Here is a 22956-nt window from a genome sequence, read left to right as displayed (position 1 = left end):
TTGAACTAACTTTGCATTCCTGTAATAAACCCAATTTGATCATAGTTTATCATATACAGAAATGTTAATCTGTTTATTCTTAGGGAAAAAATGCTTAAATAGCAAAAATATAATCTTTTTAATGGTTAAAGACAACAGACTGAAAGTTTATACTGAGATCTTTATAAGTTTTTTTGAAAACTTGAAAACTGCCTAGCCTAAAAAAAAACCAATTATTTTGATTTTGATTTTGAAACTGATGGCAATTGATTTTGATTTGAAACTAATGGCAAACCTTGTCTGCTGTAGTTTTGTTGTTCAATCGCTCAGTCATGTGTGACTCTTTGCGACCCCATGGACTGCAGCACGCCAGGCTTCCCTGTCCTTCCCTATCTCCCTGAGTTTGCTCAAACTCATGTCCATTGAGTGGGTGATGCTGTCTAACCATCTCATCCTCTGCCACCTCCTTCTCATTTTGCCTTCAATCTTTTCCAGCATCAGGGTCTTTTTCAAAGAGTTGGCTCTACCATAGTAAGTCAGTCTACCATAGTAAGGAATCTTAATTTTATTCTGAAAATATTAGGGAGGCTTTTAAGTAAGAGAATAAGCAGTGAAAAGTATTCTTCAGATTTGACAAGTCAGTCACTGGTAATATTATTAGCAGGAATTGTTTCTGTTGGAGAATAATGCACATTTTTCAGTTTAGTAAAGGTAATAACAATGAACGAATTTTAAATTACTGCATCTAGTTCTGCAGATTCTGTTTACACATATGCCAGAATTTATCTGTGTATGATTGGTCTAACAGGGATGAGGGAGCATAGCAAATGCTGACATTCCTGCTTCTTGGAGGAGTGGCAGTGTGATCACAGTGGAAATGGGTAGCCACTGGACAGCAGTAGATAATCCATTGCATTATCTCCTTTACACCAGTAGACAGGAGCAGTGAGTATATCAGTTGATTGCTATGTAACAAACCACAATTCAGAAACTTAGCGGCATTAAAAAATGATTTATTTGCTAATGATTCTGTGAGGTTGGCAGTTCAGACAGGCTCAGCTGGGATCACCACCTCTGCTCCTTATGGTGTCAGCAGGGATTACATCTGAATGTGCAGTTGGTTGGCAGAAGACTGAGGCTGCTGGATGGGATTATTGGCCAGCTGCCTCATTTCTTATCCATGTGGCCTCTCATCTTTCAGAAGGCTAGTCTCAGCTTCTTTCCATGGGTGGAAGCATTCCAAGAGGCTGAGGGGGAGGCTAAAGAAAGTCATATAATCTCACTTCTGCCACATTCTGTTGGTCAAAGCAAGTCAGTTGGCCAGCACAGATTTAAAAGATGAGAACACAGACTCCAGCACTTGATGGGAGGAAATCACTTGTGGCCATGTTTTATCTACCATAGTGTTTTCCCTCTGGCCATGATTATTAGCATCTCTCCCATACTCCCTTCCAGGACTCTCAGAGTAGTGTTCCCACATGGCATCCAGTCGGAAGTCCACAAGCTCACGATATGCATCAGTTCTGTATGCACTCTAGGCTTCCTGGTGCAGGACTTCAGTAGCAGCTCTTCTTGATTGAGAGACTCGTGAACTAAAAAGACAAATTATCTACCCCTACACACCCTGTACATAGTGATGAGATAGGAACAAGTTAACCACAATACATGCTTGTATTCAACAAGGGAGAGTGAGAGGAGGCACTCGCAGTCACTCATCCAGTGAAATCCAGCTAGGCAGGTGTTCTAACACACCTTTTTCTGTTTTTCAGACAGATCTCTACTTTGGGCATGTAGGCTTATGTGGAAAAACACCTTCAAAATTTTTAGTAATACTCTACTTTTGTGTGGCTAACAGGGCCTACTCAGTCAGTTCAGTTCAGTCACTCAATCGTATCTGACTGTTCGCAACCCCATGAAGCACAGCACGCCAGGCCTTCCTGTCCATCACCAACTCCCAGAGTCCACCCAAACCCATGTCTTTTGAGTCGGTGATACCATCCAACCATCTCATCCTCCGTCGTCCCCTTCTCCTCCTGCCCTCAGTCTTTCCCAGCATCAGGGTCTTTTCAAATGAGTTAGCTCTTCACATCCGGTGGCCAAAGTATTAGAGTTTCAGCTTCAACATCAGTCTTTCCAGTGAACACCCAGGACTGATCTCCTTTAGGATGGACTGGTTGGATCTCCTTGCAGTCCAAGGGACTCTCAAGAGTCTTCTCCAACACCACAGTTAAAAACCATCATTTCTTTGCACTCAGCTTTCTTTATTGTCCAACTCTCACATCCATACATGACCACTGGAAAAACCATAGCCTTGACTAGATGGCCCTTTGTTGACAAAGTAACATCTGTTCTTTTGAATATGCTGTCTAGGTTGGTCATAAGTTTCCTTCCAAGGAGTAAGTGTCTTTTAATTTCATGGCTGCAGTCACCATCTGCAGTGATTTTGGAGCCCAGAAAAATTAAGTCACCCACTGTTTCCACTATTTCCCCATCTATTTGCCATGATGTGATGGGACTAGATGCCATGATGTTAGTCTTCTGAATGTTGAGCTTTAAGCCAACTTTTTAACTCTTCTCTTTCACTTTTAAGAGGCTCTTTAGTTCTTCTTCACTTTCTGCCATAAGGGTGGTATCATCTGCATAGCTGAGGTTATTGATATTTCTCCCAGCAATCTTGATTCCAGCTTGTGTTTCTTCCAGTCCAGCATTTCTCATGATGTACTCTGCATATAAGTTAAATAAGCAGGGTGACAATATACAGCCTTGATGTACTCCTTTTCCAATTTGGAACCAGTCTGTTGTTCCATGTCCAGTTCTAAGTGTTGCTTCCTGACCTGCATACAGGTTTCTCAAGAGGCAGGTCAGGTGGTCTGGTATTCCCATTTCTTTCAGAATTTTCCACAGTTTATTGTGATCCACACAGTCAAAGACTTTGGCATTGTCAATAAAGCAGAAATAGGTGTTTTTCTGGAACTCTTTTGCTTTTTCGATGATCCAGCAGATGTTGACGATTTGATCTCTGGTTCCTCTGCCTTTTCTGAGACCAGCTTGAACATCTGGAAGTTGACGGTTCACGTATTGCTGAAGCCTGGCTTGGAGAATTTTGAGCATTAGTTTACTAGCGTGTGAGATGAGTGCAATCTCTGGGCCTACTAGGTACCACCTTAAGTCTTTCTGGGGTTGTGACATAATACTCTTAGTATTATAGCCACTTAATAACCCATTTTTGATGGGAGGAGAGGGGGAGAGGGAATTGGGAGCTCGTTGGGCAGACTATAGCCTAGGCGAAATCCTGTTGCCATTGATCTGTTTGTGGGCAGCACACAAGCTAAGAAGAGTTTGGGCATTTTTAAAGCACTGTTAAAAGAAACAAAAATATGGGACACAGGCCATATATGACTTACAAAGCCTAAAATGTTTACATTTTGGCCCTTTACAAAAGAAGTTTGCAATTTCTGGTCTAAATCAAGAAAAACTATTTTTTTTTCGAAACACAGTATTTGACATCAGTAGGGGAAACAGTACATGTAATTATCCTGAGATATCAAAAACATTTAACAGAATTCATCTATTCTTGACAAAAACTCTAAAAATAGATTAAGAATAGAGAGTTTCATCTAAAAAGGGTAGAAAAAAAGAAAAAGAATTTATATTTCTTTTTATTAAGGTATAGTAGGACTTCCCTGGTGGCTCAGATGGTAAGAGCCTGCCTGTAATGCAGGAGACCTGGGTTCATTCCCTGGGTCAGGAAAATCCCCTGGAGAAGGGAATGGCAACCCACTCCAGTATTCTTGCCTGGAGAATCCCATGGCCAGAGGAGCCTGGTGGGCTACTAGTACAGTATTACTAGTAGCAAAAAGTCTTTACTACTTTCAACATTGAGTAGCAAAGAGTTGGACAGGACTGAGCAAGTTTCACATAGTTGATTTACAATGTTGTGTTAATTTCTGCTGTACAGCAAAATGATTCGGTGAATATTCTTTTTCATATTCTTTCCCACTTTGGCTTATCACAGGGTATTGAATATAGTTCCCTGTGCTATACACTAGAACCTTGTTGTTTATCCATTCTGTGTATAATAAGTTTTAACCTGCTAACCCCAAACTCCCAATCTATCCCTTTCTCATCCCCCCAACCTCCTTGGCAACCACAAGTCTGTTCTCTATGTCTGTGGGTCTGTTTATGTTTTGTAGATAGGTTCATCTGTGTCCTATTTTAGATTCTCCATGGAAGTGATTATTATATGGTATTTGTCTTTATCCGTCTTACTTCACTTAGTATGATAATCTCTTGGTCCATCCATGTTGCTACAAATGGCATTATTTCTCTTTTTTGGTAGAGTAGTAGTCCATTGTATGTGTGTACCACATGTTCTATATCCATTCATCTGTCAGTAGACATTTAGGTTGTTTCCATGTCTTGGCTATTGTGAATAGTGCTCATATGAACATAGGAGCACACATTTCTTTTTGAATTATAGTTTCATCTGGGTATATGCCCAGGGGTGGGATTGCTGGATCACACGGCAACTCTATTTTTAGGGTTTTGGAGGAACCTCTGTAGTGTTTTCCATAGTGGCTGCACCAATTTACACTCCCACCAACAGTGTAGGAGCATTTTCTCTACCTTCTCGCTAGCGTTTATTTGTAGACTTTTTAAATCATGGCCATTCTAACCAGTGTGAGGTGGTATGTCACTATAGTTTTGATTTGCAGTTCTCTGATAATTAATGATGATGAACATCTTTTCATGTGCCTACTGGCCATCTGTATATCTTCTTTGGAAAAATGTCTGTTTAGGTCTTCTTCCACTTTTCAACTGGGTGTTTTTCGTTGTTATCAAGTTGTATGAGCTGTTTGTATGAAAAAAATCAAAATAATTTTTTATAAGCTGTGCAATAGAACCAGCATAAGAATAACTTTATTACTATTCTGTTTGATATCATGTTTTAGAAACATGCAATAATAAAGTGGAATATGAAAATAGTGACAGCTAAATGTGAGAAAGATGGAGAAATAAAAGTTAATTTTTAAACTGATGTGTACAGAAAAATCCAAAAGATCATCCAGAAAACTGTTCAACAGAATTATAGAATATAAGACAAACATATTGTTTCCTTTAGCTAAAGCTATACAACTAGAACATTTTAAAAAGATTCTGTTTACAGAAGAAATATTCACATATGTGTGTATAGATACACATTAAAGAAATCATTATAAAATTCTGATAGAAGAAATGAAGGGCTTAACCAAATAGCACATATATTTCTGCTGTGTCTGAAACACTAAATTCAGCATGTTAAAATTGAAAGTAATGCCATTAATATAAATAAAAACTTCAGTCCAAATTCCTTAACATGTCATCCTGAGATCCTTGAACCTCACTGATCTGGTGCCCATATGCCTGCAGCTTTCTAAACGTCGCCTCTAATTTGGGATCTCAGCTTTTCCTCCCAATAAAATTGCCCTTTCTCTTCCATCCTGCCATCACGACTGTTGGATGGTTAGGATAGGCAATTAATATAAAATACAATCAAAACAATAGAATTGTGAAAGAGACAGTGCCTGGCATCTGGTAGATACAGAGCATGAGCATGATTCTTACCACCTGGATGAGAGTGATCTCATTGTTTGTTATTGCAATGGGGAATTAAAAAAATGTGTGACACGGTCATTTTCCAAGCAGAGGGGAGAACATAAAATTGTAAGTATTAGGTGAGGAGTAATGTGGTTTCTGTAGATCGGATAGTTTAGGAATAGCCAGGGAATGGCTCTGTTTGGGTCATATATTGCCTAATTTGGCATACTGAGCCTTGAGCTGAGTGGGAAGGAAATAGAGAAGTTCCAGGGCACGTGTCTCAGAAGCCAGGGGCAGGAATGCCAGTCTCACAGCAGTGCTGATTTGCCAGTGTGCTGTGCAGGAAGATGCGCTGAATTCCACGGACAGCCTGTCTATAGCACTTTTTCACACACCCTTGAGGTTTTGGCAAGCTCTGTTAGAATGCTATTAGTTCCTATACTAAAGATAAAGATTCACCTTAGAGGGACTAGGCAGGAATGTACCTGTCCAAATTTGGTTTACTTTTTTTTGCAAGATAATGTATCTTTTGCTGGCATCTTAAGAAATGTTGAGATAGGTACCGTTTACAAACTCTGCATACAATCGTTATCTAGACATCTGCTGATTCTGAAGTAAAGCTCATAGAAATGGGGCCCTTTGATACAATCTTTACTTTGCATCCAGAATTCAAAATCATTCAGGCAGGTAATGTTTATGAACATCCAGCTGTGTACTAGGCATTGAGTGGGAAAAAGGGAGGTGACTGCTAAGGACTAGGGCCTGAGCCCTGGAATTCATGCTCTGAGAGAGGCCTGCAAAGTATGTTTGGGAAAATCTCCCATCATATTTAGAGATAAATCCAAACCCCTTCATGTGACCCCCCTACCCAAGGCCACCTTGTGTTGGACACTGTCCACCTGGCTGACCTGCAGCCTTTTCTCTCAGTGCCCTCCCCCTTGCTGTGCTCCAGCCACACTTTCCTGCCTGCCGTTCTTTGAAAAAGTCAAATCCATTTCCACCCTTTGTATCTTTCCTATGAGCTCTTTTCCTCCATGTCTTTGCATGGATTCTTCCTTCTCATTGGTTAAGCATCTGCTCAAATGGTCCATCCTGACTAGCCTATTTAAATGTTCCTCATTCCATCTTATTTAATTTTCTCCATATCACAGCATTCTGTCTGAAAGTTTCCTATCTGTCACCATTGTTTTCTGTCTCACCTGCTAGAGTGTCAGCTTTGTAAGGATGCAAGTGTTGTCTTCCTTGTTCACCACTACATCCAGAATGTCTGGCACATAGTAGAGGCTCAATAAATATTTGTTGAATGAATGAAAGAGGAAAATGGGCATTCGGACATTAACCATTCAGCAAACTGGTTGCTATACTAAATCAGGGGCATGAAACCTTACTTGGCCTAGGAGCGATTAGAGAAGTCTTCCACAGAGGAACTAAGACCTGAAGGATGAATTGGTACTTGGCAGATGGAAGGATGGTGAGAGAACTGTAAGAGCAGTGCATGTGAGGAAGACGTTTGAAGGACCACTGATGTTCAGGAAACCTTAATAGTACATGTAGGTAGGGGTTGGCTGTGGTGGTAGGAGTTAAAACTGGACAAGTCAGTAGGAATCATGTCATGAAGGGTCTTCCAGGCCTGAGAAAGGATTTAGATTTTGCTTTTGCAGAATTTTAAGCCTTCTCATAACCAGGATGCTAGAAAGTAATAATCTGAATCCTGTCTCTACTTTCTCATTCCCCTTGACTCTTCAGCCTATTTGTAATCTGATTTGCACCCTCATCACTCCATCAAAACTGTGTTTGTTAAGGTCACCAGTGACCCTGTACTTGCTAAGTGCTTTCCTACCATCATCTTACACAATTAAAGATCAACAACTCTTGACCTGATTAACTTTTCTCTCTTTTCTGAACTGCTCCCTTCCCTTGATATTTCTTGTTCTGCTTCTCTTTGGAGAGAGGTAGCGTCTCAGTCTCCTTTGTAGGCTGCCCTTCAGCACCACCATCTGCAGTTCTTTCAATGTTGTTCAGAACTCCATTCTGGGAAGTCTGCCCCTCTCCTCCTGCATACTCTCCTAGGAAATTTCACCCATGTCCTTGACCTCTGTCTTTTTCTTAAGTTCCAGTCATGTATATTCAGCTGTTTACTGAAAACCTGAGTCCATTTGGAGATCCAACAGACATCTCAAACTTAGTATATCTAAAAAGTGAATCCATCATCTTTTCCCCAACCTAACACCACTGCTAAATGTCCTGTCTTGATGACTGTGTTATCACTCGTTACTTAGTGCCCTAAATCAGAAACTTTCAAGTTCTTTTGGATCTTCCCCCCGCCCCCCATATGCCCCATAGATAATCAGCTGTAAGTCATTTCATTTCTCCCTTATGGTTTCTCAAATATGTCTCCTCCTTTTCAATTTTACTGTCTGAGGCTTCAGGTAATTACTATCTCTCGTCTGTATTACCGTTTCCCTGCCTCTAACACTGATTAGTCCCTTCCCCTCCCCACCAGTTCTGTTGTCTATATAGTGGCAAATCTGATTATGTCACCCTGACCCACTCTGACCCCCTCCCCACAGATTGACACGAGGAATTTACACTTGATTTGTCATTAATTCCTTGACCACCCATGTCCCAAGTTTCCCAGGTGTAGCACTTCCATACCTCTGATGATTGCTCCTTTTTCTGAGCTCCTAAACTGAATGCCTGCGCCACACCTGGGTATGTACACATGCTGCGTGCCTTCTGCTCTTTAACTGTTTTGTGTGTATGTGTTCTGTGGACCAAATGAGGGGACCTTCTCCAGGGCTTGGACCATATCCTCCAGAAAGGGTAAGACAGTAAATGCTGTGGATGGACCTAGTGTGCAGTCAATAAATATTTATCGGATGACCTTCACTAATAAGTCTGTCTCTCTTTACATATACTATTAATAATGTCCATTTCTCTTTTTGAAAATTGTGTTTTCTGAGTTTTAAATTTAACTGCATGAAGCCTTTTTGTTTTTCTGGTAATTTTTGTTACTGGTTTGCTAATTAATAGGGCTTAACTTTTCATTTGCACCTAGCAAATTTATCTTTTTGTAGGTGAGGAATTCTTACAATGTGCATGGTGGTATAACAGCTACTTTCGGAAAAAGCAGCAAGAATGTGCTAAATACCGTCAAATACTCTTATACTCTTCTGTCCTTGGGAAGGTTTATAAATTGCAAAGTATCACAGCTTTAATTGGATTTAAGATAGGTTAATTTGATTCTTCCTCCTCAAGAAACGGGATTTTTTTTCAACTTTAAGTTAAGGTATTAGGAATAACTGTGTTTCATGACCTCGGAGCATGAAGAATTCTTTTATTTCTAATACAGGCATTGACATGCAGAGAAGAACTCCTTACCCTTCTTCTGTCACTCCTTCCATTGGTATGGAAGATACCTGTTCAAGAAGAAAAGGCAACAGGTATTTTCTTTTCTTTGTCATATCACTTGTGTTATCAAAATTCTACTGGGGAAAAACTTGCATTGAAAGGTTACTTCTGCTGTGATGGTTGATAGCAGCTCAAAATCAAAGCAGTATATATTAGTATATTTAATATGAAAAATTCTTTCAGCAAATACATTTTCATTTCTTCTAGTAGTATAAAAATGATAGAGAATTCCTTGAACATAATGATGATTAGAAAATAGATGAAGAAGCAGAACACTTAGCAAAAGGAGTAAATCTGTATGCGTAGCCTAACAGTTAAAAATGGAGAGTGAAAAGTTTGAAGACATTATAGATTCTCTGCTTATTTTAAAGACTGCTTTCCATTACCAGTACTCTATCAATGACGTTTGCAGTTTAGGTTTTCTAATGCTGCTTTTAAAGGATAAATTTGAAGTAATGTTTTGTGTTAGAACTAGACAGGATTATTACACTGAAGGTCAACATATTTTTAATTTCTGATTCAGAAAAAAATATATATATCATATTAAGTACATGAAACTTAGTTTAAATGTTTCAGTAGAGGGATTAACAGTTTTCCCTCTGGCCATTTCTGGAATATGCATATTGTGAAATGTTTACCTCTGTGTCTTAATTAATGGTGTTATTAGAGGAGATTTGTAAAGTGGTAAGAATAGTAATGCTAAATACCAGCATTGCTTTCCTAACTCTGTTCTCCCTGTTTTCAAAATCAATTTGTGTTCTTTGATTCAGGGCCACTTGGTATTTAATATAAGCAGGATAAGGAAGTGAAGTGATGTGGGGAGGGAGGGGAGTAGAGACATACCAAAAAGGTAAAAGAAGTCGGCCCCATAATAAAAATATACTGAAGACAAACTCCTAAAGTAAAGAAGTAAGAGGATAATCACCTATGCATATTGAGTTTTTAAACATATTAAGGTATTCTAAATTTTCTTTCTTCATTTTGTCAGACTTTAATCTACCATTCTCAGCTGGTATAATCCTGACCAAAGAAAAGAACTCAAGTTCTCAAAGATCTACTCAGGAAAAATTATATTTAGAGGGAAGTGCTCCAGCTGGTCAGGTTTCTGCAAAAGTAAATGTTTTTAGAAAAAGCAGGCGGCAACGTAAAACTACCCATCGTTATTCTGTAAGAGATGCAAGAAAGACACAGCTCTCCACCTCAGATTCAGAAGCCAATTCAGATGACAAAAGTATAGGAATGACTAAGTACAGAAGGTCCCATGTGCTGCAGCATTTTGTAAAACAGTCTCCTAAAGAAGACCACCTTACAGCTAAGCTTAACCACTTATCAACCAAAGAGCAGACTCCTCCTGACACCATGGCTTTGGAAAATTCCAGAGAGATGATTCCAAGAGAGGAGTCAAACACTGACATTTTAAGTGAGCCAGCTGCCTTGTCTACCATCAGTCACATGAACAATTCTCCATTTGACTTATGTCATGTTTTGTTATCTTTATTAGAGAAAGTTTGTAAGTTTGACATTACCTTGAATCATAATTCTGCTCTCGCAGCCAGTGTAGTGCCCACATTGACTGAATTCCTAGCGGGTTTTGGGGACTGCTGTAATCTCAGTGACAATTTGGAGGGTCAGATGGTTTCTGCAGGTTGGACTGAAGAACCAGTGGCTTTGATTCAGCGGATGCTTTTCCGAACAGTACTGCATCTGATGTCAGTAGATATTAGTACGGCAGAGGTGATGCCAGAAAATCTCAGAAAAAATTTAACAGAATTGCTTAAAGCAGCTTTAAAAATTAGAACTTGCCTAGAAAAGCAACCTGACCCTTTTGCCCCAAGACAGAAGAAAACACTACAAGAGGGTCAGGAAGATTTTGTGTTTTCCAAGTATCGTCATAGAGTGCTTCTTTTACCTGAGCTGCTGGAGGGAGTTCTGCAGATCCTGATCTGTTGTCTTCAAAGTGCAGCTTCAAATCCGTTCTTCTTCAGTCAAGCCATGGATCTGGTCCAAGAATTCATTCAGCATCACGGATTTCATTTATTTGAAACAGCAGTTCTTCAAATGGAATGGCTGGTTGTAAGAGATGGGGTTCCTCCCGAGGCCTCAGGACATTTGAAAGCCCTCATCAATAATGTCATGAAAATAATGAGCACTGTCAAAAAAGTGAAGTCAGAGCAGCTGCATCATTCAATGTGTACAAGAAAAAGGCACAGACGTTGCGAATATTCCCACTTCATGCATCACCACAGAGACCTCTCAGGTCTGTTGGTCTCGGCTTTTAAAAACCAAGTTTCCAAGAACCCATTTGAAGAGACGGCAGATGGAGATGTGTATTACCCTGAGCGGTGCTGTTGCATTGCTGTGTGTTCCCACCAGTGCTTACGCTTACTGCAGCAGGCTTCCTTGAGCAGCACGTGTGTCCAGATCCTCTTGGGGGTTCAGAACATCGGCATATGCTGTTGTATGGATCCCAAATCTGTGATTGTTCCTCTCCTCCATGCTTTTAAATTGCCAGCACTGAAAAGCTGTCAGCAGCATATACTGAATATTCTTCACAAACTCATTTTGGACCAGTTAGGAGGAGCTGAGATACCACAGAAAACTAAAAAAGCAGCTTGCAACATCTGTACTGTTGACTCAGATCAACTAGCCAGATTAGAGGAGACCCTGCAGGGAAACTCTTACAATGCTGAACCTTCCTCAGGTTTATCTAGTCCATCCTACAGATTTCAAGGCATCCTGCCCAGCAGTGGATCAGAAGACTTGTTGTGGAAATGGGATGCCTTAGAGGCTTATCAGAATTTTGTTTTCGAAGAGGACAGATTACAGAGTGTACAGATTGCAAATCACATTTGCAGTTTGATCCAGAAAGGCAATGTTGTTGTTCAGTGGAAACTGTATAACTGCATATTTAATCCTGTGCTGCAAAGAGGAGTTGAATTAGCACATCATTGTCAACAGCTTAGCATTACTTCAGCTCAGACTCATGTATGTAGCCATCATAACCAGTGTTTGCCCCAGGAAGTACTTCAGATTTATTTAAAAACTCTGCCTACCCTGCTTAAATCAAGGTTTGTTATATATGTGTGTAGATATTTTTTCTCATTGTTGAAAAATCATATTCAAAGATGTTTGAATATCTTTATTATTTATTTTTCCTAGGATTTAATTTTAGTTTAACAACGAAAAAAGTTCCCATCCCATGTCAGATTTTTTTTAACATTTATTTATTTGTTTGTTTTACTGGGGTGTTTATAGGGAAGAGGACAGAGCCATTGATTTTAATTTCTCTGAAAAAAAAGTAAAGTTTTAAATATATATATTTGAGAAAAAATGGATAAAATGCAGATACCCAACAGCAAGGGCAAAGTTAAATTAATTAAATTATATTTACTGGATGTAATATTATTAGCCAAAAATAATGTTAACTAGGATCTATTGGGACATGAGAAAATGCGTATTTTATCAGTAACATACAAAAAGTAAAAAAAAATTTCATTTATTTACTATGAAAAAATATACATAGTACGTAAAGTATGTATGTGCATGATAATTATCAAAACAGTGAAATTAATGGAATTATTATTTTCTGAATACCATATTTACATTTATTACCTGTATGTAGAAAAACTAGAAAATACAGGTAAGCAAAATGAAGAAAACTAAGATACTTAGAATCTCACCAGTGAGTTTTGCAGATTTTGTGATTGTCAGCTCTCATACTTAAAAAATAATTTTGTAAATGAAGCTTGCTTCTGATAGGTAGTTGGCCTTTGAAATTAATGCATATACCATTTTAAAAACTTACAGTAAAGTATAACATATCTGTGATCATTATTTTCACAACCATTAAAAAAAAAATCCTGACATTCTGACATTGTTTAAATAGAACTGTCTTTGATCTGAAAGTTTTATAACTCTGTGGCATATTTGTGGACAGCCTGGATCTTTGCTGAGCTGATTTATACTAAAATTATTACTCAGATTCCAGTGATCCAGACTTGTGAGTTTTACCTGAGACAGAGCTGAAAAACTTCAGATCTGTAGTTTGGTTCTTTCCCTTAACGACATACAGATTTAAAATAAACAAAAGTCCTGAGTGAGCCACCAAGTAGCCAAATGAATGGACCCGCAAAGGCCTCCCTGCTTTCAGAGTGTCCGTCTCAAATATGGAGGTGATTGTGGCATGGAGAATTTATACAGAGAAATTTGCTGTTTGGGGAAAAATATTCTTCCCTGAATTGCTTCGTTTCACTTGAGAGGCATGTAATCTGTTCTTTTCAAATGCTGCTGGAATTATATATACAGTGTTTGCAGAAGGGTGTAAAAGTAGTTAGAAAGCAACTTGAAATCCTGGTCATATCTAACTAAGGAGTTCAGCCAGATAATTGATAAAGTTGAAATAGGTAGTGTTTAGTATATGCAGCAATGACATGTTTAAATAGTGTATGAATGATGTGCCTGTATGTAAATCTTTTGTACTTTTTTTCTCTCACAGGGTAATAAGAGATTTGTTTTTAAGTTGTAATGGAGTAAACCAAATAATTGAACTAAATTACTTAGATGGTGTCCGAAATCACTCACTAAAAGCATTTGAAACTCTGATAATCAGCCTAGGGGAACAACAGAAAGATTCTTCAATTCCAGGTATTGACGGGATAGACCTTGAACAGAAGGAGTTGTCATCTGTAAATGTTGGTACTTTGTATAACCAGCAAGCTTATTCAGATTCTCAGAGTCTTAGTAAATTTTATGCCCGGCTCAAAGATGCTTATCCAAAGAAACGAAAGTCTGTGGTGCAGGATGTTCATATCAACACAATTAACCTCTTCCTCTGTGTGGCGTTCTTGTGTGTAAGTAAAGAGGCAGAATCTGACAGAGAATTAGCCAATGATTCAGAGGATACTTCTGGCTATGACAGTACAGCGAGCGAGCCTTTGCAACACATGCTGCCGTGTTTCTCTCTCGAGAGCCTCGTCCTGCCCTCTCCCAAACACATGCACCAAGCAGCTGACATTTGGTCCATGTGTCGTTGGATCTACATGTTAAGTCCCATTTTCCAGAAACAGTTTTATAGGCTCGGTGGTTTCCAAGTATGCCATAAATTAATATTTATGGTAATACAGGAACTGTTCAGAAATCCTGAAGAGGAGCAAGGGAGAAGGGAAGGAAATAGAAACATGGATGTAAATCAAGATTTAAACAGAATTTCTCAACCTGAGATCACTGTGAAAGAAGATTTATTATCTTTGACTGTAAAAAGTGACCCCACACCAGCAGAACTGAGTAGTCTGAAAAAGAGTGCTGACAGTTTAGAGTCAGAGCATCTTTCTTCCATAAATGTGGAACAAATTCCAGCTGTGGAAGCTGTTCCAGAGGAAACAAAAGTCTTTATGAGTCGAGAAAGCGAAACCTCACTTCAGGGCATACGACTTTTGGAAGCCCTTCTGGCCATTTGTCTTCATGGCACCAGAGCTTGTCAGCAAAAGATGGAGTTGGAGTTACCCAATCAGGTAAGAACTTATCTTTCATCTAACTATTGTGTAATGTAAATTTTTTTTAAAGTTGTAATGTAATGCTATTGTCATTTTGTTTTTCCAAAGATTCTGAGTTTTGAGGTGCTCCTGTATGCTTAGCACAGTACCAGGTACTGTGGTGGACACAGAGGAGTACATGACCCTGTTCTTGCCCTCGAGAAGCTTAGGGTTTAGTTTGGAATACAGAACCCATGTGACAAAATTTACCAACCCTAAAAGACATTAAATACACATTAAATGTCAGATGTCAGATGAGTAATAATGGGTAAGTAAGAAGGCTCTTGAGAGTCCCTTGGACTGCAAGGAGATCCAACCAGTCCATTCTGAAGGAGATCAGCCCTGGGATTTCTTTGGAAGGAATGATGCTAAAGCTGAAACTCCAGTACTTTGGCTACCTCATGCGAAGAGTTGACTCATTGGAAAAGACTTTGATGCTGGGAGGGATTGGGGGCAGGAGGAGAAGGGGACGACAGAGCGTGAGACGGCTGGATGGCATCACAGACTCGATGAACGTGAATCTGAGTGAACTCCGGGAGTTGGTGATGGACAGGGAGGCCTGGTGTGCTGCAATTCATGGGGTCGCAAAGAGTCGGACACGACTGAGCGACTGAACTGAAGTGGTAGTCGCTCAGTCATGCCCGACTCTTTGTGACCCCATGGACTGCAGCCCGCAGGCTCCTCTGTCCATGAGATCTTCCAGACAGGGATACTGGAGTGGGTTGCCGTTTCCTTCCCCAGCTATTGTATTTCAGCGTCCACACTCGACAGTCTTGGTGTGGTTCTGTTTGGTGCCCGGCCCATATCCCTTGCCAAGCTGATCCACCCGTGCACCATCTGCTGCAGACTCCCATCTGCACCCATCTCCCAAGGTGTGGGGTGCTGAGCCAGTGACTGATGGGTATGGCTCTGGGAGTGGGGACAGTCTCTGTGGTGCAGTTCAGGCTCCAGAGCTTCCCATGGAATTAGGCTGGGGTGACACATTTATTCTGAAACCACATCTTTGCCTGGATTCTTCCCCCAGCATATTCTGCTTTCCTCATGCTTTACAAATTTCCCCTGAGAGCACATCTCAGCCAAAAAGGAATGCTTAGTTTTAGGCCCTGCTTCTAAGGAAATTTCAAATATGGTAGATCCCTTCTTTTTTTCCTGCGTGCTAAGTCACTTCAGTCACGTCCAACTCTTTGTGACCCCATGGGCTGTATAGCCAACCAGGCTCCTCTGTCCGTGGGATTTTCCAGGCAACGATACTGGAGTGGGTTGCCATTTCCTACTCCATCATATCTTGTCTGTGTGTATCTGTGTCTCCCACTGGACAGAGTTAAGGGAGAAGTCAATTTCCTATCCATCCTTATGGCTTCATCCCTTAACAGAAGAACAAGCAGGGAGAGTTCCATTCCAGGACAGATGGGAAGGAGTAAAGAAGGGAGGAAGAGAAAAGAATTAGAATACAAGTGCTGCTTAGAGTCTTAAGCAATCACTAAGAAAAGGAATTAGTAAAATCTAGAAATGGTTAATGAAAACCTTGAGTTTCAACTAATCATTTTTTCCCTGATACAGTTAATTTATGGTACATTCAAATTCAAAAGCAAATAAGATGAGTAAAGCATTGGATGAATTAAAATATTAATTATTCTTAATTGTAACAGGAGGATATTTGTATAAGCACTGGATATTTATATAGTCATTTTAATTTCATATCAACTGCAAATAAACGGACTAGCTTTTACTTAATGTAAATATTAATTTATCATTTGTTTTCTCACTGTTTATTTTTTTTCTTAAGGCATGTTGATATTCTTAGTTTCTTTGCTTTTACTTTAGAACTTGTCTGTGGAAACTATATTGCTTGAAATGAGGGATCATCTTTCCAAGTCAAAGGTGATGGAAACAGAATTAGCAAAGCCTTTAATTGATGCCCTGCTTCGAGTTGCACTGGGGAATCATTCAGCAGATTTTGAGCACGATGATGCTATGACTGAGAAGGTATGAGTAACATACAGTTGTGTTGTTATTGTTTGGGTGTGACTGGCAGAGGCAGAAGTGTGTGGGTTCAGAGTGTGACACTGTGATGTGGTTAGAATATACGGGCCAGGATTTGGTCAGGTGAGTTCAGTGGGTTCTGTCTCCATCCTCTGGGATGGATTGTATTTACATCTCATAAAACACAGGAGAGCAGTGTGACATGCTTTTCTTCATCTAATCTAGAAATTTACCGAGAATTGCTTCCAGTAAGATGGAAGTATTATTTGATGTCTCATATATAACTGATAGTTTATCAAGTAATAATGCAGGGATAGTGATGACTCAGCTGTCCTCTTTGTCTTATTTGATTCTATAGTGATATGGTTAATATTTACAGAACTCCCTTCTCACTTTAATTTTAAATCATGCAATATAAAAATGACTGGTCCTTGCATAGAAAGAAGTCATAGTTTTTTAGTTGTTCATGTTAACTTCATTTTCTAAAAGAACTATTTTAATTTTTTCCATGAAACAGATATATACATACATAGTTAATTTACCTCTCCTTTCATGTTTCTTTTACCTTTGTTCACCTTTATCTTTGTGTAACTTCTTTTTCAATTCCTTGGTCTAGAAATATTGGCATTTTATAATCTTCTGCCATAATAGTTTACATTACTGTTTGTCATATGATGTAAAAACTTACTAAAATAGCTACTAATGTCATAATCATATTACTGAATCAATTGGTTAACTGGAAAATGTTAAAATACCTACCTAAAATGTCAGAATACCTATGTAGATTAAAATATCTACCTACCTATTAAAAAAAAAAGATTCTTCTTCTTTTTAAAATGTTGCAATGATTAAGTACTCTGAGCTTCTTTAAGTGTGTTTTTTTTAAGTGAAGATATTATTAGCATTTTTATAAGAAAAGGAAAATTTCATGCCACATGCTACTGCGCAGGGAGTTAATGCTGGAACTCTGATTTCAGAGATGCTTATATGTAGACAATCACATTCTGAAATCTTAAAATCAGTTTCTTTCAAAATTTTTCATGTCTTTAGTTATCTAATTTATGAAACACTTTATAAAAACCTTTGGAAAAATCTTTTGTTGCGCAAATATGTAAATATAATATGTATTTATTTGCATTAAGTTGTAAGAAGTATAATTCCACCTCATTGTGGTTTTTAGTCATCTCCTCTTACATAACTAGAATGAAATTTCTTAGACTTACTTTTCAGTAAAACTGAAATGACCTATAGTTTAATTTGTTAGGACACCTAATTTTTGAAGTGTTAATCAAGTTGGCTAAGAAATTCTGGAGAATTATGCTGTGTGAATTTCATAATGTATAATGGTTAATATCTGTTCCTAATGTTTTTTTTTCTTAAAATATTAAAGCTGTCTTCAAAATGATTTTTGAGTAATAAATATCTTATTTAAGAACAATGAACAAACATTGTAACTTTTGCCTTAATTTAAATATACTGATCTTATAGAGTCATCAGTCTGAAGAAGAACTGTCATCCCAGCCTGGTGATTTTTCAGAAGAAGCTGAGGATTCTCAGTGTTGCAGTTTTAAACTTCTGGTTGAAGAAGAAGGTTATGAAGCAGATAGTGAAAGCAATCCTGAGGATAGTGAATCCTGGGATGATGGTAAAATATCACTGAAGTACTTGTGACTTCATTTGAGAGTCACATTATTAACTAGCAAATGGTTCTTAATAATATCACTTTAGAACTTTTATTGAATTATATTTGTAAAGTGTATTACATCATTATTTTATTTGATCTTGACAACAAATTCTGGCGTTCTTGTAAGCAGTTTGAAAGTGAAAGTGAAGGTTGCTCAGTCGTGACCGACTCTTAGTGACCCCATGGACTATACGGTCCATGGAGTTCTCTAGGCCAGAATACTGGAGTGGGGAGCCTTTCCTTTCTCCAGAGGAATCTTCCCAACCCAGGGCTTGAACCCAGGTCTCCCGCGTTGTAGATGGATTCTTTACCAGCTGAGCTACAAGGGAAGCCCAAGAATACTGGGGTGGGTAGCCTATCCCTTCTCCAGTGGATATTCCCAATCCAGGAATCAAGCCGGGGTCTCCTGCACTGCAGGTGGATTCTTTACCAACTGAGCTATGAGGGAAGCCCCTGTAAGCAGTTTAAGCAGTTTAAATCAATGAAATATATTTTTGTTATCACAAATATTGATGGAGTGTCTAAGGATACAGGGTGGAAGAAGTCTCTACTTTCATATGTATTCTAGTGGAAAAGACAAGAAATACCAGAAATAAGCAATATGAAGAAATAAAACAGGATGATGTGATAGTGACTGGGTAGTCAAAGAAGGCCTCACTGAAGATGTGTTTACATTGAGGCCTTGATAGAAAAGATCTATTCAGTGGACATTGACAGGAAGAGCTTTGGAAACAGTTCGTTACAAAGATTTAAGTAATACAAGGAATACAGACATCTCTTTGTGGCATCCAAGAATGCTTCAGCATAGGTTTCTTAGTTCACCACAGCCCAACTTGTCCTTAAGATGGAAATAACATTGCATGCGATCCTTTGTTTCCAGGCCGAAAACTTGAGTGGAGTAGAATGGAAGATATGGATTGAATAGAGCCAGGAGATTTCTGGGAGGGCTTCATCTTTTTATTGGCTGGTTTTAAGACTGTGCCAATACTGTTAGTCTTCACTAAGTTTGCAGTAGTTATTTTCTTCAATGGCTGTTGTCTCTTTCAAATTGAGTGAATTGGAATAATCACTGATGTCCTACTTAAAGGGCTTTGATGGACCCATAGCAGGTGTTTTTTTTGTTTTTTTATTGTTTTTTTACCATAAAGAGAGTGAAAAGAACAAAGGAACAGCCACAGATTGAAAGCCTCATACATATATATTCATGTGACTTACTTGGTTTGTTAAACAAACTTTTTTCCAGCTTTGTTGAGAAATAATTGACATACATCACCATATAAGTTTAAGGTGGTTTGATTTACATATATTGTGAGAGGATTACCACAGTAGTTTTAGTTAACATTTACTATCTCGTATAGATACAAAGAAAAGAAATAAACACTTTTTCCTTGTGATAGGAACTCTTTTAGTATTTATTCTCGTAACACCTTCCCGTATATTGTACAGCAGTAGTAACTATAGTCACCATGTTGTATGTTACATCCCTATTACTTGTTTATCTTATAACTGGAAGTTTATACCTTTTGACCACCTTCTTCTACTTCCCACTCCCCCTTTCCCCCTAAGCAGGTGCTTTTGAAAAATATTGCTATAATAGTGTCAGTTTTATCATAGTACAGACATGATTTAATAATGACAGATACCCTCCTTTGTGAAGTTTGCTCACTAGCTCTTAAAGAATTTTGGTCCAGGTAGAAATTTATAAATTTCTTACCTATATGAACTTTTAAAAAGAGTACAGCAGTTTCTTTAAAGAGCATAACAGTTAAATTTTCCAGAATGTAATATTTGGTGAGGCAGTGTCTATATCCCACTGATAAAAAAGGCAAAGTATAAAATTTATCCAACCAATAGCCAAACCTACTGTTTTCACAGAGATATAAGCCTATGATTTGGATATTTTGGCACCAGAAAGTTTGGGATAGTACTTTTTTCCAGTTGTCTCAAAGGAGTGTATTAAATCTGCATCACATGCCTATAAAAATTACTGTTGATAGTACTTGTGTTTCTAGTGAAGATCAAAATTTCTTTTAAGGCTACTCATTTATCATCAAAATATCCATATGACTTGATTATTCAGGATAATTATTGTAGTCAAAAATCAAGTAGTAGGAAAAGATTTTGTGAGCGTCTTCTTATAAATAGCACTTTTGTCACTAGATTTCCTAAGTGATGAATGAGATTTGAAATTTTTTTCAGTGCTTAGGAAGGGAATAAAAATAACATTTTCTTTTTCTCCTTTTAGGGGTAGACTTAAAGCCTGAAGCAGAAAGTTTCATTGCATCAAGCAGTCCAAATGACTTACTTGAAAACCTCGCTCAAGGGGAAATAATTTATCCTGAGATTTGTACGTTGGAATTAAATTTGCTTTCTACTGGTAAAGCTAAACTTGATGTGCTTGCCCATGTATTTGAGAGTTTTTTGAAAATCATCAGACAGAAAGAAAAGAATATTTTTCTACTCATGCAACAGGTAAAAGATGTATTTAATTAAATGTGATCAGTATTTATCACACACATGCCCTAATTACTCATCTCTTTATTTATATAACCCAACTTGTCTGAAAATTGAGATGATTACTTACCTTTTATAATACTTTATGATATATTTTTAGTACAAGTGATAGTCTAAAAATCTTCTGCTTCCATAGTTCTCCAAAGTAGGATAAAAATCAGTGTTGTCATTGGCTAACTATAAGAATCCTAGTGTATTTCTGAGAATGAGTAATATTTTTTAAATTGCATTTAATTTTGATATATGATCATTGTTTTGAAAAATCAGAAAAAACAGTATGAAAAACAAAATGAAAATTATGTATAACCCTACACATAGCATTCTCTCCACTTATTTTAAAATATCTAGATAGGTATATACAGTATACTATCAAGTAATTTATCATGACATAGTTTCTTCATGCTTTCATGAGGTAAGAAATTTAATTTTTTATTTTTGTTTGTTAATCTTCAGGGAACTGTGAAAAATCTTTTAGGAGGATTCTTGAGTATTTTAACACAGACTGATTCTGATTTTCAAGGTGCGTTGAAACTTTGGTTTTAAACAATAGCTTTGAAATACTTTTGTTATGTGAAATGAAGAGTTGACAATAATAGCTTCATTGGCATAGTGCCATGTGGTTTCAGAAGTAGCTTTATATGTATCATCTCTCCTGTTTCTTAAACCAATGCAGTAGATATAAGTATCTTGAATTTCTAGAGAGGAAAATCTAGATTCCAAGTGATCAAGTGAATTGTTCAGGGTCATGTATTTAGAAGCGGCATTGCGAGACTGTTCAGTCGCTCAGTTGTATCCAACTCTTTGTGACCCCATGGACTGCAGCACGCCAGGTACCCTGTCCATCACCAACTCCTGAAGCTTGCTCAAACTCATGTCCATCAAGTTGGTGATGCTATCCAACCATCTTGTCCTCTGTCGTCCCCTTCTCCTCCTGCCTCCAGTCTTTCCCAGCATCAGGGTCTTTTCCAATGAGTCAGCTCCTCACATCAGATGGCCAAAGTATTGGAGCTTCAGCATCAGTCCTTCCAATGACTGTTAAGGATTGATTTCCTTTAGGATTGACTGGTTTGATCTCCTTGCAGTCCAAGGGACTCTCAAGAGTCTTCTCCAACACCACAGTTCAAAAGCATCAGTTCTTTGGCACTTGGCTTTCTTTATGGTCAAACTCTCACATCCATACATGACTACTGGAATAACCATAGCTTTGACTAGACAGATCTTTGTTGGCAAAGTACTGTTTCTGCTTTTTAATATGCTCTCTAGGTTTGTCATAGCTTTTCTTCCGAAGAGCAAGCGTCTTTTAATTTCATGGCCACAGTCACCATCTGCAGTGATTTTGGAGCCCAAGAAAATAAAGTCTCTCACTGTTTTATTCTTCCCCATCTATTTGCCATGAAGTGATAGCACTGGATGCCATGATCTTCGTTTTTTGAATGTTGAGTTTTAAGCAAACTTTTTCACTCTCCTCTTTCACTTTCATCAAGAGGCTGTTTACTTCCTCTTTGCTTTCTGCCATAACTGTGGTGTCATCTGCATGTCTGAGGTTATTGGTGTTTCTTCGGGCAAACTTGATTCCAGCTTGTGTTTCATCCAGCTCAGCATTTCACATGATATATTCTGCATTTAAGTTAAATAAGCAGGGTGACAAAATACAGCTTTGATGTATTCCTTTTGCAATTTTGAACCAGTCCATTGTTTGATGTCTGTTGTTTCTTATAAGACTGTAACCCAGTCTAAAAGATTGCTGCTCTGTCACGTATTACTTGAATGCCTACTCTCTTCTTTGTACTTTCACAGACATTTGAGAAATTCATAATGAATATATAATATGGTCATATTATATATAGTAGATAGAACCCTAGATTTTAGCTGTAGAAACCTAAAGTTTAATTGGAGGATTAAGGCTGACATACACAAAATGTCAGTTTGGGCTTGTCACATATTTTCTCATGGTTAAATTCAAGTTATGCATTTTGGGTAGGCATACCTCAGTGCATCATGTCCAGGGGTTCATGATATCTGTATCTTAGCAATGATGATGTTGCCTTTGATCACTTGGTTAAGACAATATCTTGCAAGGTGCTTCCATTGTTAAGTTACTATTTTCTCTTTATAATTAGTAAGTATCTTGTGGGGAGATAACTTGAGACTATGTAAGTATCCTTTTTCTATCTTACTTTAACCTACTCATTTTAGTATCCATTGACGATTTTTGACTGAAATAATTAATATGGTGGTATTTGTCAAATAGTAATTTTCTATTTCCATGATTCCTTC

The 22956-nt window shown here is 38.1% G+C and overlaps 1 protein-coding gene across 2 annotated transcripts in view; it reads left to right on the top strand.

Moving 5' to 3' along the window:
* The window catches only part of LYST (lysosomal trafficking regulator), a 164252-nt gene that overhangs the window by 34547 nt on the left and 106749 nt on the right, over positions 1-22956 (top strand). For both annotated transcript variants that reach the window (XM_069571595.1, XM_069571594.1), the window contains 7 exons: positions 8909-8999; positions 9956-12035; positions 13463-14477; positions 16323-16484; positions 17970-18126; positions 20411-20637; positions 21133-21199. In XM_069571595.1, the coding sequence (XP_069427696.1) occupies positions 8909-8999; positions 9956-12035; positions 13463-14477; positions 16323-16484; positions 17970-18126; positions 20411-20637; positions 21133-21199 (3799 nt within the window). The remainder of the gene's footprint in view (positions 1-8908; positions 9000-9955; positions 12036-13462; positions 14478-16322; positions 16485-17969; positions 18127-20410; positions 20638-21132; positions 21200-22956) is intronic.

This window comes from Ovis canadensis, chromosome 25 (assembly GCF_042477335.2).
Source record: "Ovis canadensis isolate MfBH-ARS-UI-01 breed Bighorn chromosome 25, ARS-UI_OviCan_v2, whole genome shotgun sequence".
NCBI lineage: Eukaryota > Metazoa > Chordata > Mammalia > Artiodactyla > Bovidae > Ovis > Ovis canadensis.
Note: the sequence above shows the minus strand (reverse complement) of the source record. Positions and strands in the feature narration are given on the sequence as shown.